At 48.1% G+C, this 16891-nt stretch overlaps 1 protein-coding gene across 1 annotated transcript in view; it reads right to left on the bottom strand.

The window, feature by feature from the left end:
* CNOT11 (CCR4-NOT transcription complex subunit 11) overlaps positions 1-16891 on the bottom strand; it is a 150017-nt gene that overhangs the window by 109178 nt on the left and 23948 nt on the right. Inside the window, exons 2-3 of the mRNA XM_078658031.1 lie at positions 4873-5037; positions 649-801 (exon numbers count right to left, since the gene is read on the bottom strand). Coding sequence (XP_078514157.1) covers positions 649-801; positions 4873-5037 — 318 coding nt within the window. The remainder of the gene's footprint in view (positions 1-648; positions 802-4872; positions 5038-16891) is intronic.

The following is a 16891-nucleotide window of genomic DNA, read 5'->3' as shown; positions in this document are numbered from 1 at the left end:
CATCACTACAGAAGCTCATCGAGAATCCAGTGACTGAGCGAAGATCCTAGCTTACCACTTACAAATTCATGCTTCAGTATATACTATTCTCTGGTGCAAATTTTATCAAATGCATGTTCCATGAATCTGGCTTAGCAGCAAGTCACAACAACTAGGAGAAGTGCTTAGCTTAATTTAAAAGCTATTGTCAATTTATCTAGACTGCTACGAGAACAGGATTGTTGCTAGCCAAGGGAAAGCCATCACTAAGCAAATATTTCCATACTTTCTCAGACACCAACACAGCCTTGCTTAGACAGAGTGAGGTCAATAGAAGAATCAGCATTTTAGGACCGACTTAAAAGCAGAGCTGTCCTGCAAGCCGGTTTAGCTATTCTTCAAAATATAGAAGGAATATGTTTTGTTTCCACCCAGAAGTATTACTCACTCACCTCATGCTATAGGCTATATGAGATATCATGTTGGCTTCCATGAAGAGCCTCCACTGGAATGCATGAATTAATTTTTGTCCAAAGTAAAGTTTGATCCTACATTGGTGCATGATTTAGCACTCCTTTAACCTCCCCTTTTCAGGTCATTCACTGTCACCATAAACAGTCAGGATGAATTGTGTGAAAAAAGACAATACAAACAGGACAACATACATACTTTCTATAGCTGGCTTTGGTCCACTGACTAATGATTCTGTAATCTGAGAGGCAACGGAGCTGTCAAACCCAGAATTCGAGGAGTCCGGATCAGGGTCACTGAGAATGCTGGGGAAACTTGCTTTGCTCTGCGTTGGTAGCTCAGACTGTCGTTCTGAAATCAAGCATATCAAATTAGTCGTTCTCAAAACAGTTTACTATTATAGGATGAAAATGTACATTGTAGTAAAAGAGGAAACTGTTGAACAATTATCATAATTCAATACCAATTTAGGGATCTTTTTTAGGTTGCATCCTTCTAGACAGTGCATGTCCCAACTGTTGCGAGAGACACTGTCAGCTTACAGCTCCCTCCCCCTTTGCTTACCACTGGTTGGCTTTATTGTTAATCATTTGCTTGCTTCTTATAAGTTATCTTGTATGAGCTTTACATTTTCCTCTTGTTTGTCCCACCCCTAGAGCATGACCGAACTACTGCTCCTTCTACTCCCTTTTGAAGCAATATTTTTTAAGTCGAGCCTGGGCAGTGCATGCGCTGCGAGGCATGCTGTATTCAGGTATGGGTGGACTTGAAGCTCCGCCCCTCATCATTTCAATTGGCTCCTGTTACTGTCCTTTCTAAATGGTTGTTTTGGATTCGTTAATAGGCTTGTTAGTCTCTCCTTACTAACGCCTTGTCTGCATTTGTAACCTCACATGAGGGCTGGACTTTTTACTTGTGTGGTTACACGGTATGTTTATTTAGTCTGATAGCACTATTATCTTTAATTATGTTGTCCTACTGCAGATTTGTCATGCTTTCCTGCAAAGGCTTTGAAGACATTTATTTTGTTATGCGAAACTAATTAACACTCACTAATGGCACCCGCGCATCGGAGCCCCTCATTTCCGTCCCACCCTCAGGCGCCGCGCTTTAGGTTTCAGCACGGCGCCCTCTGAGATTAACACAAGCACCCGCTTTCTTTGCGACTGCACCTTTGTTATGCATGCGCGAGTGCAACTGTTTATTGCTTTTTTTTTACCAGAGCGATGCACGCTGTGCTTTCTTATTTTTTGGGGGGGCTTTAGCTGTATGAGCACCGCTGGCCCTGCGCCTTTATTCATTTATTAACACCACCCCTGTGCTTCAGACTTGCTCAAGCTCGCTAGTCTCCTTGGCTGCCTCCACCTCCCCCCCCCGCCCCGCTTCTTATTTGAAGGCACGCGAACTAACAGGCAGGCAGCATACTAACATTCCGTATTAACAAGCATTTGTAATGCAATAGGTCTCGCAATTGCGAGAGTTTAAGCTATTGGCATTGTAATTGACAATACCTTAAAATTATCTGTTTTAAAAACCAACACATAGATAAAAAGGCATTGTCATTTACAAAGCCATTAACTGAAACCCTCGCAAATGCGAGACCTATTGGGCTGCAAATGCGGTTTTCTTTGTGATCAAGTACTCTACAAGAGTGCCTGTGCTTTACAGGTGTCTTCATCAGCAAGGAAGAACAAGCATTGGCATTGCCAATAGGTCTCGCTTGTGGGACCTTATAAGTATTTAGTTTTGCAGCACAATATCCGATTATGCAACAAGGATATTGTGCTGCAAAACTAAATACTTATAAGGTCCCACAAGCGAGACCTATTGGCAATGCCAATGCTTGTTGTACCATTATTTTTCAATAGTATATTACAGTTCAGGCAGGTAGACTCTTTCTATGGTAAGCATACGTTCTGCAGTAAACTACCCTCTCTGTTTTATGTTCCAAGCACTACAAAACACTTATTCAGAAGCATGGATTTTGCCCACAAGGTGCAGTGGTCATTTCCATGGTGCCTATGCAGAAGATATTTATTTTGAGATCAGCCGTGAGACTCTCGACCAAAAATGTGATACAAACCACAACTCCTTTGAGGAAAGACTGATTAATGTCAACAAGTCTAGACGGCAGGAAAGAGGGGAAGGCTGGCAAGTAATGGTGACATTGAAATCATCTTCACTGTAAACGCAGCACAAGTAGGCAGATATTTTTTTTTCTATAAATCGTTTCTTCGTAATGAGAAAATGATACTCAGACCATGTAAGCATGTTTGACACATCTGCGCGTGAATAAAAAAACAAGTACTTAACAACTTAATCCGTAGTAGTGCAGAAAACTGTACTCGTGCTTTGATTTACTGTAATTCCAGAAGACGGACCGGTAATGTGATGAAAGTATGTAAACACCAGTTGAGGCGCTGGACTGCTCTTAAAAATGGAACAGTGAGGACGCAAAGGGTTTAAGTGGGTTCTTATTTCTCCATGTTGTCGGCAGAAAGAAAGGGAAAGATAGTTGAAGTCGGGTAAAGAGACAGCTTTCTTTTTCCTGCCTGTCCCACTTTCTCAAAATAGTTAATAAATGCTTGCCGCTCGTGTTCACGCAGCTCAAGCTGAAGGAGGAGGGGGTGCTAGGGATGAGGGAACACGGCCTGGGGGAAGCTGGTTGGGGAGGGGGAGGAGAAATGCAAGGAAGGCTGTGTGCGGCGTAATTAGGGGAGGAGAAGCCGAGAAGCCGCAGAGCGCACGCTGGGCGAAGCCCTTTGATGTGCTGTGCGGCAAATGGAGGGAGGCTGATGCGCGTTCATGTTTGAACACGTGGTTCACGTGAACTTCATGAAAACGCCAGCAAAAAGCTGGTGGTTTCATGAAGATTTTCGCCTCTCGCTCCGCTCGATGCGCGCATCGCGAGACCTAAAAATCATCAAGAGACAATAGGTCTCAAAGGCAAGACTTATTGACCTTGCAAATGCTGGTTCCACATCGCATAGGGATTCTGCAGTACAGATTGCCGCTGTGTAGATTCTCTTTAGCCAGGCTAGCTGTTTCAATTGTAACCTCAACAATTATACCACAATGTTTATCGTTCCTAAATGTTCTTAATTTTGAATTTTAAGAATTTTTTTTTTATTGAAAATGTAACCCAACATAAATGCAACTTCCACCAAGAGCTGAAAACAAAGATACCTCTAACATCACTAAACAGGGAGATTGGAGGGGCAGGATACTTTAGGATAACAGTAGCTTTTCAAATTTTTGATAAACTTGCAAACTAACAGAACATTACCAACTAACGATTGGTTGTGTACCTAATCCTTGCACTCTGTCACATAAAAGGCAGCTGTCTTTAGCTATTATTTGCACCTATTCCATTGAATCAAGAGATTACCAGGCAGATATACACTGAAGTTGTGATTGCAGTGCATGGCTTCCTTCAGCCATGCACAGCAGACTCCTATATGCCAATAGACCCGATCCAGACGGTAGACTCGATTTTTTAAGATAAATATGGCTTTATTTTGGCTGTCTCCCGCCTGCAAATGCTTCAACAGACTTCAACGGGGGAAATACATTCTCTCCGTTGTTTTTTAAAATTTCCCACTTGGCTCTTCTAAAATGCTGGCTATGCTGAGACTCTGGTGCCAGGCCGTGACATACGGCCACACCCATTGCCCACTTCCCTTGGCCACAAAGCCTGCAAATGCTGAAGGATAAAAGTCCCCTCTAGTCAATCACTTGCCGATTTTTTTAGACTTCCTTTGCTGCGGTTCACTGACATTTTAAACTGAATATATCTATTTCCACACTTTTCTATGAAATAACGTTTTCCCACCCTTCTGTGATGCACCATTATCCCCGCTGGGTTTGAGGTACGCCCCTTTACGATCTCCCGAAAATCTTTTCTATTGCGAGGGTTTGAAAACCGCTTTTAAACAGCTTGCATCTTGACAGTCAGACCAAAATGTTGCATCAGTGACAGGATATCAGACTTCGGTGATACCACTGAAGCATAATTGGAAAAGCAACTGTTTCAACCAGATATGAATTTAAATACAAACCGATCGGGCTGAAACATCCTCCGAATCCCACACAACACATTTTTCCCTACCTCAAACTGCTCAGAAAACTACTAAACAAATTGACACGAAAAAGAAGTGTCCTGTTCTGTGTAAAAAGTTAAATTATCACGCCAAGTTCGGCCGTTGAGTAGTTTTTGATGTAGCTGAGAACAAAAATTACTAAAACACTTAAGATAAAGAGCCCTACCTTTGTCCCTTGATAGAAGGTACTAAATGCAGATTCGTCAAGCAGTGTTATAGAAAATCGATCTGCAGAAATAGCAACCTCCCTTATAACAGGAGTCCCTAACTCGTATTTGAAACAGAGATGTTTTATTAAAACACACTAATAATTTCTATTCACCTGCCAAAGCGAGTTGAAGTCCACTAATGTCCACCGACTGAGGCATATTTGGGACTTCCATAACGGCAATCTGCTGAGGGGTCTTTTTAAACAGTTCCCTCGGTGGCGCCAACATCAGCTGGGAAAGGAAAAAACGCTCAGGTGGTGTTATTGGAGGCAAAAACCCTAAGGAAAATGAGAAGAAAGAAGTTTAGGATTCACATGACATAGCTTGCAGAAACACGCTGCTGAATTATGGTGAACATTTAACGTCTCTGAACTGTTCCTACTAAGGGGAAAAAGTGATTTGTAGAACCATTTTCATTTCACAAACAAGGTTGACAATTTAAATGCACACCATAAAATGTATTCACTTGTAGCTTAAGTAACTGTTAGTTCACTCTGTCTTGCTGCATGATGATTGGCTGCGTGACAGACCTTGAGCAGTCAATCACACTTTTAGTGTGCGCAGGGCAAGCCATTAGCTTTGGAGCACTTACACACCTGGTCTGACATACTGTGCTCAGATGGATATCTGAACCACGATTGCTGCAATCGTGCACCCGTACTTAAAAAAGCACAATGTACTGATTTATCCAAAACTCCACATTTAAAGACTTATTGAATCATCATCCCCTGATAAATTAACAGTCTCTTCTAGAACAAGCTACAGCTCAAAACGGCCGACGTTTCAGACCCCCGCTGATCTCGCCTCTTGTTATTGCAAAAAAAACATCAGTTGAAACCTGTCCGGAAAAAACGTTCTCAAGTAACATAAAGGGAAGCGGCTTGCCGTGTAATAGTAAGTCAACTGGCCGTTTATTCTGGCAGGATGGCAGCATCTGGCCTCAGAGACTACTGGGAGGAGACATCGTCTCTAAGAAAACAAGCGCGGCCGCATAAGTGATAATTGCAAACAGATGGCGCAGCTGCTCACTCTCACAAGGTAAACGCCGTACATGCACAAGGGCTCATTGAAACAGTGCAGTACATGCACGAGTTTCCCAAAAAGTCCTGAGTGATTCCAAGAGGTCATCCTAAGCAGCGCTGCGTTAGGCTCAACCTAAAAACAAGTCAAGTGGCTAATACTGAACGACCATCTACAGCAATAGCCCTGATGCCATCTTTAATCCACTCACATCACAAGCTTCATAATCTTTTTAGCGGTCGCTCCAAATTTATTACGTTTCTCTTCACAGGTTCTTTTTTAGGTCTCGCCTACGCAGCGCACATGCACGGATTAGGCAAATAGACCTTTTGCAATCGCTTTGGCTTTTCAGCCAAAAACGTGCACGCGTTCCATTGCCTTCAATGGCAACGCGTGCACGTGTGGCGATTCACTTGCGGGAGCACACGCGCCATATGGTAGCAATTATCGCTCCTGGCGCTGCTCGCTCTCGCAAGTAAAAAGCTTTCGCTCGCCCCCTCCTCTTGTCCCTGCTGCCTCCTTTTAGCACGAGAAACGAGATTGTTTTTGTAGGTAGCCGGTAATATCAGCTTGCTCCTTCTGCTACAACAATTTCGGTTTTAATTTAATTCCCCTCATAAACCATAGCTTGATACGCAGATAGCAAAAATATTTTAAATGCGGTTATGTATAGGTATGCTATTTTTACACGTTAATTATCCAGATAAATCCTCCAGGAAATGCCTTTCAAAAATTGTGAAAAATGATTAATCAATGTCACACAAAGTACAAGTGAATATCAAATCCATGGTGGAAAGGCCCTTAACAGGTCCTTCTGGCTACAGTTCTCTTGATTTTTCTGGACATGCCAATGATTATAATCACCTATCAAGGTGAGAGTGATGCTGCAGTTTGTTGAAATAAACAATCTATAGTATAGTAGTAAACCTCAGCATATTGTAGTACATATGAATGAATACATTATTTTCAATTCCATAAGAATGAAAGAGAAGTGACTTGTTGGGTTGTATTTAAATATCAGGCAAATGATTGTGGGGAATGTGGGTGTTGCGCTCACCGTCTGGTGATGCTGCTGAGTTGCCTCATCTCACAGCAGCGCAGCCCATGAAAGGCTCCTTGCATCGATCCTGGAAGGACGGAGAGCGGAGTTGTTTTTGCTATGATCCAAGCACAGGGGTACCGCCTTCACACAGGTAACACAGAGTTGGTTGGGTAACGGGGTGTGACCATGTGGGATGGTGGGGGGTGAGATGGGGGAGGGGCAATGTGAGTTACTAGGTGCTAAACACGGAGCCCGGAGCATATGACAGGAAAATATTGAAAAGCAGTTTAGGACGAATCACTGGAGCCTGTCAGCAGGAGGTGCTATGAAAAACCTTCATGCAGACCGGTGATTGGCCCCTCTGCAGATTGTCTCCTCCCCTCACATAGACTTGAACCCACAACCCAAAGCAGGAGCCTCTTTCTGTACCAGGCGGCGGCACAGAGGCTGAACCCACCGTGCTGCCTGTCTATATTGAAGGAGCCTGACCTCTAGCGACAGACCTGAGCACTGCACCCCCGGGCCTCCTCTGAGATGGACCCTGTGTGTTTCCCTACTAGGCCGGAAGGAACAGTTTGCTCGTGGCTGCAACACCGGTCACATAGATATAAACATCATTTGTCTTCATCTCTAAAATTAGAGGATCATGTTTTAATATCCACTGACATTTACAGAAAAAGCTTCAGGGTGTAGATATGAAGGATGCTGATTAGAATATAATAGGTTTTCTTTTACAAAAATATCAGGCAGATAGTTCTGGACTACCTTTAAAATCTGGGATTGTCTATCATACCAACGCGCAAGATTGAAACAAGCATTGGCATAGCCAATAGGTCTCGCATTTGGGACCTTATAAGTGTTTAGGCATTCAACACTACACACCCTATTAGCAGACAGCTAAATGAAATCAGACTCATATGCTATAACACCCAAGCAGCCACAAAACCTACCCTTAACTTGTGACCCAGAAGAGTAGCATCCAGGTCAAAAGTCTGAAAAGGAAACAAAGTATTCTGTCATCAAAAGCAGATGCACTGAAAAAGCGCTAGTGAGCTTTTTTGAACAACTCATAATTTTAGACCACAGACCCTTTGTACAGCAGGATGTGCATGCTCATCATATTCCCTGTGGTCCCTTCTAAGTCTTGATTCCAGGTGTCATAAGCGCGGAGATACTCCTTTGGGAGTCTATTCATAGCGCTATACAAACACGCAAATAATAAATAATAATAATAAGGAAAAGACCATGACCTCATGACAGGTCTGATTAACAATATTGAGAGGGATACAGAAGGTATGCTCAATTATGAATTTTCTCATGAAGTAGAGGATGAGATAGAGTTCCATATCAAGTGTGAGTCCTCCATTAGGACTAGGACGCAATGTATGGAGATGGAGTTCAGGTCCAAGGCAGAATGCCCACCGAACAGGAAGATTACCCAGAAACAAATAATGACCCAATGTTCAACCAAGAGAACCTCTGTCACCACAGGTACTTAGAGAGGGGCTCCAAGTGCAGCTTTATATGTGTAGACATGCTTGCAGTAGCACTCCGATTCATAACCACTTCTGGACATTCTTCTTAAGGCTTGCTATTGAGGGAAACTAATACTAATCATGCACCAAGAAACGAACGTGCCCTCAAACAGCTCACCTACTTGGGGGCAAATTGCCTCTAATGCTGTGTGACTCCTCTACTGTAGGTAACATATCAGTCCCAAACCATCACAGCTAGGGCCTGAACAACATTTGCCTCACTGAATAGCCCCTCAGCCTTTTGACGAGGGCCACCGTCATTAGAGTTTGCTTTGGCGAGCGCGAGGTGGCCGACGATGAAGAATGACACCCAACGGGTGTGAGGCTCCATCCCATTCATTTTAGGCAAATGCCCTCAGGGTTATAGCTGTGGTGGTTTGGGACAGATACGTCACACACAGTAAAAGAGTCACTCAGCATTATAGGTGATTTGCCTCCAAGTAGGTGAACTATTTAGGAGGATGTTTGTTTTTGGTGTATGGTTATTGAAAGGGCGAACATGAACCTGTACCCTATCTTAAAAAAAATCTCTCTCCGGGGGCGTGGCTTGCAGCCGATCAAGATGGCTGCAACTTAGAGGAGCTCCGCCGGAGAAGTAGATCCCCCAGTCAATCCGGCATATCATCCATTAATTAATCCTTGCCCAAGGACGCTCCAAGTAGCGGAACTAACAAGGTGTCAATTTCCTCAAACTCGGGCTCGAAATGACTATCTACGAGCCGAGAAGGAAGCGCAGCTCAGAGAGGACTGACCGCGTGGCCGCGACCGGGGACTCGCCTGCGGCAAAGGCCCAGAGACGGAGGAGGGACGGCAAACACTTAAGCGGTGAGGGGGGCACAAGTGGGAGAAACAGTCATCGGGACACGGGCGCCGCACACGCACATCAGGCGCCGCCCAACACTCGTCTCGGCTCCCCGGTGCCTGGCGTACTCAATTTGAGGCAATATCGGCAGTGACGACCCGGACCCGGCAGACGGCGTAGCCCGCCCCGGAGCGGGTGGAGGGGAGCACGGCCGGGTTACTAGACTGAGGCCGAGGCACACTGTGACTGGTGCCCGCCTGGGACACACTTGATGGGCTCCCGGGCCCAATCCACCGCGGGAGGCGCTGAAATGCCCCACACAACCTGGATACAGTCGATCTTCAGACCATGAAGGAGCAGCGGTCTGAGCACCTACACGAAGAGGATGCTCCTCTGGCACTAAGGCCTGCGTAAGGAGAGAAGGGGCCTGGACTTCTTACCAAACATCGTAGCAGCTTCAGTGTGGGGAAAAAGGTTTACTCAGCACTGTCTGTGGGGGGCCTGGGGAGCGATCCTCAATTTCAGGCCAGAAGACGGAAAGCGCAATTGCTGCCCCAGGGGAGCCCTAACTAATTCATTACTTGCCCCACTCCTGGCGCCTGCAACAGAGGTGCATCATTAGGCCCCAGTCCCCGGGACTGAGACTGTATCAAGTCAAAGAACACTTTATTGTGAACTTTGTGGGCTTAGCTGGCCATATATACGCTGCCTACAGAGCCCTGATAATTGAGTGCATCTTGGCTGTATGGACATAACTGCTCCTGTGTTTCTGGTGCGACGAGAAACCAGACAGGCCGCGCTTGGAGTGAGGACCCGCGGCAGGCGGCGGAGACTACCAGCCAGCGCTACGCTACTCGACCAAAGATGGGGGGCAGGGGTCCACGACCACCCAGGGAAAGCTGGATAAATTTGCATACGAAAAAGACTTCACTGCTCTGTCGGAACATAAGGATGAAACGGCCAAGACCCCAGTGGGGGAAGGGGCAGGTAAAGTGACGTTGGAAGACATCATGTCTGCTCTTACAAGTGTACAATCGACTGTGGGTTCTATCTCCACGGATGTCTCTTTTCTGAGGGCAGACTTTCAAAAGATGACCGCCAAGGTCACAGAAGTGGAACAAGTGAAGAAATCTCTATCCAAAGACTCTGCTATACTGCTAAAAAAGTTCAGTCAACTGGAAACCGAAATCAGACTCATGGCAGCGAAGCTGGACGACCAGGAAGGGCGCTCCCGGAGCAATAACGCTAGATTCACGGGCATTCCCGAAAGCGAAGGGAGTCTAGCAATGGACCTTTATGTTGAGGAGCTTATAAAGACCAGACTACAACCCAGAGGACGATCAACCTTTTTCTCTGGGGAAAGAGCACACAGAGTGTCGGGAGGGAGGCCTAAGCCTGGAGCGCCCCCTAGACCAGTCCTGGCCGCATTTTTAACTTCCGTGATAGGGACGCCATATTCCAAAATTAGACTATATCCTTCTTCCCGGATTATACGGCAGCAGTCTCTAAACGTCACAGGAGCTTCCTGGAGGTAAAGAAAGAACTTTGTCAAATGGAACTACCGTACTCCATGCTGTTTCTGGCGAAACTGCGAGTAGCGGCGGATGGAAAGACATGGTTTTTCGATACGCCGGAAGAAGCCCGCGACTGGGTCGAGGGATGGCGACGAGTGGAGAAGTCCAGAAGGTCGGAGAGACGCCAACAGCAACGGAGGGAAGAAGATAACTCTGAAGACCGCAGATAAGAATGAGAGGAAGGCAGTGCACAAGGCTCAGAGGCTGAGGAATGAGGACAGGTGATCATAACTAACTGAGACTCACCGGACTCCGAGTGCCAAGTACCCAGAGTGGGCGCCTAGGTAGAGGGGACCTGCTCTCAAGTGGGACCGGACTAACCTGTTTTTCTCCTCCCCTGCCTGGAGGTGAACCAAAGGCCATAGAAGCTGACTTTCTGAATCAGATGCAGTAGAACTTGGCTGATAGATTGTCCTTAGGGTGGGGATGGACTAAGTCTTCCGTGGACTTCTCACCCCCTACACGAAAGTTCTGTTCTTGGGATTGAGTATTATGCACTCTGCAAAGTTGGGGTGGCGGGCTGTTTTGATTCCGTCTAGCAGGGAGTCAGGGTGGTGGGTGGAGGGACTGGGATTATTATTGTGGTTAGGTTCTTCTCTTTTTACAGTTTTTAGAAAGGCACTTATATGTGAAGCATTCTTAGACAGTGGCAACACGTTCATTGCAAGTATAACTCCGTAACGCGATCTATGCATCATTGCAGGTATGACAACTCAGGACCCTTCGGACCCTGACCCGGGGACGTCTTCCATGGTCAGTGTAGCTCCCCTGTCCTTGAATACATGGATCGTGCGTGGCCTGGGGGACAAAATAAAACAAGCATTTACAATTCAATGGTCTCGGCATCATTAAAGGTAGAGCTATTGGCATTGCTCATGACATTTCTTTTTTTTTCTTTAAATCATAAATAAATGGCATTGTCATTTACATTGTCAATACACACCACTCTGCACTCACCTGCACTGCACTGCACTCACCTGCACTGCACTCACCTGCACTGCACTCACCTGCACTCACCTGCACTGCACTCACCTGCACTGCACTGCACTCACCTGCACTGCACTGCACTCACCTGCACTGCACTGCACTCACCTGCACTGCACTCACCTGCACTGCACTCACCTGCACTGCACTCACCTGCACTGCACTGCACTCACCTGCACTGCACTGCACTCACCTGAACTGCACTGCACTCACCTGAACTGCACTGCACTCACCTGAACTGCACTGCACTCACCTGAACTGCACTGCACTCACCTGCACTGCACTCACCTGCACTGCACTCACCTGCACTGCACTCACCTGCACTGCACTCACCTGCACTGCACTCACCTGCACTGCACTCACCTGCACTGCACTCACCTGCACTGCACTGCACTCACCTGCACTGCACTCACCTGCACTGCACTGCACTCACCTGCACTGCACTCACCTGCACTGCACTGCACTGCACTCACCTGCACTGCACTCACCTGCACTGCACTCACCTGCACTCACCTGCACTGCACTGCACTCACCTGCACTGCACTCACCTGCACTGCACTGCACTCACCTGCACTGCACTCACCTGCACTGCACTGTACTGCACTCACCAGCACTGCACTGCACTCACCAGCACTGCACTCACCTGCACTGCACTCACCTGCACTGCACTCACCTGCACTGCACTCACCTGCACTGCACTCACCTGCACCGCACTCACCTGCACCGCACTCACCTGCACCGCACTCACCAGCACCGCACTCACCAGCACCGCACTCACCAGCACCGCACTCACCAGCACCGCACTCACCAGCACTGCACTCACCTGCACTCACCTGCACTGCACTGCACTCACCTGCACTCCACTGCACTGCACTCACCTGCACTGCACTCACCTGCACTGCACTCACCTGCACTGCACTCACCTGCACTGCACTCACCTGCACTGCACTCACCTGCACTGCACTCACCTGCACTGCACTCACCTGCACTGCACTCACCTGCACTGCACTCACCTGCACTGCACTCACCTGCACTGCACTCACCTGCACTCACCTGCACTGCACTGCACTCACCTGTACTGCACTGCACTGCACTCACCTGCTCTGCACTGCACTCACCTGCACTGCACTCACCTGCACTGCACTCACCTGCACTGCACTCACCTGCACTGCACTCACCTGCACTGCACTCACCTGCACTCACCTGCACTGCACTGCACTGCACTCACCTGCACTGCACTGCACTCACCTGCACTGCACTCACCTGCACTGCACTCACCTGCACTGCACTCACCTGCACTCACCTGCACTGCACTCACCTGCACTGCACTGCACTCACCTGTACTGCACTCACCTGCACTGCACTGCACTCACCTGTACTGCACTGCACTGCACTCACCTGCACTGCACTCACCTGCACTGCACTCACCTGCACTCACCTGCACTCACCTGCACTGCACTGCACTCACCTGCACTGCACTGCACTCACCTGCACTGCACTCACCTGCACTGCACTCACCTGCACTGCACTCACCTGCACTGCACTCACCTGCACTGCACTCACCTGCACTGCACTCACCTGCACTGCACTCACCTGCACTGCACTCACCTGCACTGCACTCACCTGCACTGCACTCACCTGCACTGCACTCACCTGCACTGCACTGCACTGCACTCACCTGCACTGCACTCACCTGCACTGCACTGCACTCACCTGCACTGCACTGCACTCACCTGCACTGCACTCTGCACTCACTACTCACTACTCTGCACTCACTACTCACTACTCACTACTCACTACTCTGCACTCACTACTCTGCACTCACTACTCTGCACTCACTACTCTGCACTCACTACTCTGCACTCACTACTCTGCAGAGTAGTGAGTGCAGAGTAGTGAGTGCAGAGTAGTGAGTGCAGAGTAGTGAGTGCAGAGTAGTGTGTGCAGAGTAGTGCACTCACTACTCTGCACTCACTACTCTGCACTCACTACTCTGCACTCACTACTCTGCACTCACTACTCACTACTCTGCACTCACTACTCTGCACTCACTACTCACTACTCTGCACTCACTACTCTGCACTCACTACTCTGCACTCACTACTCTGCACTCACTACTCTGCACTCACTACTCTGCACACTCACTCCTCTGCACACTCACTCCTCTGCACACTCACTCCTCTGCACACTCACTCCTCTGCACACTCACTCCTCTGCACACTCACTCCTCTGCACACTCACTCCTCTGCACACTCACTCCTCTGCACACTCACTCCTCTGCACACTCACTCCTCTGCACACTCACTCCTCTGCACACTCACTCCTCTGCACACTCACTCCTCTGCACACTCACTCCTCTGCACACTCACTCCTCTGCACACTCACTCCTCTGCACACTCACTCCTCTGCACACTCACTCCTCTGCACTCACTCCTCTGCACTCACTCCTCTGCACTCACTCCTCTGCACTCACTCCTCTGCACTCACTCCTCTGCACTCACTCCTCTGCACTCACTCCTCTGCACTCACTCCTCTGCACTCACTCCTCTGCACTCACTCCTCTGCACTCACTCCTCTGCACTCACTCCTCTGCACTCACTCCTCTGCACTCACTCCTCTGCACTCACTCCTCTGCACTCACTCCTCTGCACTCACTCCTCTGCACTCACTCCTCTGCACTCACTCCTCTGCACACTCACTCTGCTGATATCATTGAATCTTCCACCACACTTTCTAAAACTCTATAGTCAGAAGCATAATAGGCACAGAACCAAAAGAAGGGTAGACATTGCTTAAAATAATCTTATTGTATTTATGAGAAGCAAAAGCGAGACTGTGAAATGTGCTGAGTATCAGTTTGTTAGGAATCAACAGAGTGGAGTTAGAGAACCAAGAAATAGTAGTTTAGAATCCGGGTTAGAAGGAGTAGTAATCACAAGCTGAGGATCAACGGGCGCGAAACAGCGTGGTGGGCGCGCACGACGCAGCGTGGGCGTGCACATCAGCTGAAGATCGCCGGAGAAGACACGAGTCTGCCTTCTGCCGTGACTGACCCGATGCGGAGGGAAAGAGCCCGGTGAGTGGGGGGGGGGGGCGGCAGAGAGAGAGAGAGTGTGAGAGTGTGTGTGTGTGTGTGTGTGCATGCATGCATGCATGCGTGCGTGCGTGTGTCTGTCTGTCTGTGTGTGTGTCTGGCGCATGCCTGCCTGCCTGCCTGCCTTTGTGCGCGTCCACAGACCCTGGTCGGCTCGTCCACCTCTCTGTAGTCCCTTGCTAGCTTACTAGGCGACAATAGTTCTCGTTGCCGAGACCTAAAAAAGAGGCTTAGTTTTACAAAGTTTAAAACTGTACTCCCCGACGGTAGTCCTACTACAGGAGACGCACCTCATGGGTGCCACTTGTAAGGCATTAGACAGGTGGGGTTTCAAAATGGTTGTGCATTCGGAGTTCTCTTCCGGCTCGAGGGGAGTGGGTATTTTAGTCAGGAAGCAGTCACCATTAATAATACACAGCACGAAGATAGACGGGTACGGCCGCTTCGCGGCCATTATTGGTCAATGGAAGGGGCGACCTATCAATATAGTGTCGGTCTACATATCCCCTGCCCTTCACGCCGTGACACTCCCAGCTCTTAGTGACTTTATTCAGGGTCTTCCGGAGGGAGAACTGTTGATCGGTGGGGACTTTAATGCTACTGTGGATGGAACCCTAGACCGCTACCCTGCGAGGTTACACACGGCTGGTGTATCGCGCCTTGAGGGATTTCTAGAAGCGCTTGGGCTCACTGACGTATGGAGTTGCCATCACCCCGCAGCGCAATTATTCACTTTCCACTCTGGGGTTCACAATAGCCTGTCCAGGATAGACTATTTTCTTGTGTCAGCAGATAGTTTGAGAAATGTTGAAAGTGTCAGAGAGATCAGACCCAGGGGCATATCAGACCACTCTCCAAAACTGCTAACATATACATATCGCCTCAAGACGCGGCAACGTGTCTATTCCATATACCCTGGTTTCCTGCGGGTCCCCAAAATTAAGAAAACTCTCACCTCTGTGACACAACACTACTTTCAAGAAAATATCCTGTCGGTCCGCTCCCCAACTACCCTGTGGGAGGCCTACAAGACAGTTCTCAGGGCGCAGGCCATATCTTCCATTGTGGGCGATAAACGGGAAAAACAGCAGCAACTGCACACCATAGAGTTAGAACTACATAACGCTGATGCCCAACACACCAACAACCCTACACCGGCTACATCCCAATATTTGCGTCCTAAGCAACAACAGTATAGGGAATATCTTAGGGAAGCGACTAGGTTGCACCTAACGACCACGTAGCATAAGATATAGGAGGTTGGGGACAAGGCCGGAACACTTTTGGCATGGCTTGATAAGAAGGAGCAAGGGAGAAAATCGATACCGTTGCTCTGGACGGAGGGAGACCTTGTGACGACTGACCGGCAGACAATAGTACACACGCTAGCACGGCACTTTCAGCAGGTTTACACATCAACCTCCACTATGTCTATGGAAGAGGCACTGACTTACATAAAAGATATAGCAATGGCCAAACTCGCACTAGAAGCGGCCCTTACGCTTGAGGCCGATTTTACGGTTGACGAGCTGCAAATGGCGATAGGCTCACTGCAGTCAGGGAAGGCGGTAGGACCCAATGGTATACCATTGAACTCTATAAAAAGATGGCTGGGACTATTGCCCCACACCTGTTGAATATGTATTGTGATAGTTTGCAGGCGAGCGAACTCCCTCTAGATCAACAGCTAGCCACTATAGTGGTGATAACAAAACCTGGAAAGCCCCATGAGGAATGTACCTCGTACTGCCCAATTTCTTTAATCAACGCAGAGGTCAAAATACTTGCAAAACTCCTAGCAACCAGACTGACGCCGCACCTTATGACCCTGATACACCCGGACCAGTCCGGTTTTATGCCAGGTAGAAACACGGTTTTGAACCCGAGACGCTTACACAGTGTGATGGCCCGTATTCCATATATTCAGGAGCCAGCTGTGGTACTCTCGCTGGGCGCCCGAATGGCGCTCGATATGGTTGAATGGCCCTTCTTATTCGCTGTGCTTCATCACTTGGGCTTCGGCCCTAAATTTTGCGCATGGATACGGCTAATATACATTAAGCATGATGGCACATGTCACG

Source organism: Lissotriton helveticus, chromosome 8 (genome assembly GCF_964261635.1).
Source record: "Lissotriton helveticus chromosome 8, aLisHel1.1, whole genome shotgun sequence".
NCBI classification, from domain to species: Eukaryota; Metazoa; Chordata; class Amphibia; order Caudata; family Salamandridae; genus Lissotriton; species Lissotriton helveticus.
Note: the sequence above shows the minus strand (reverse complement) of the source record. Positions and strands in the feature narration are given on the sequence as shown.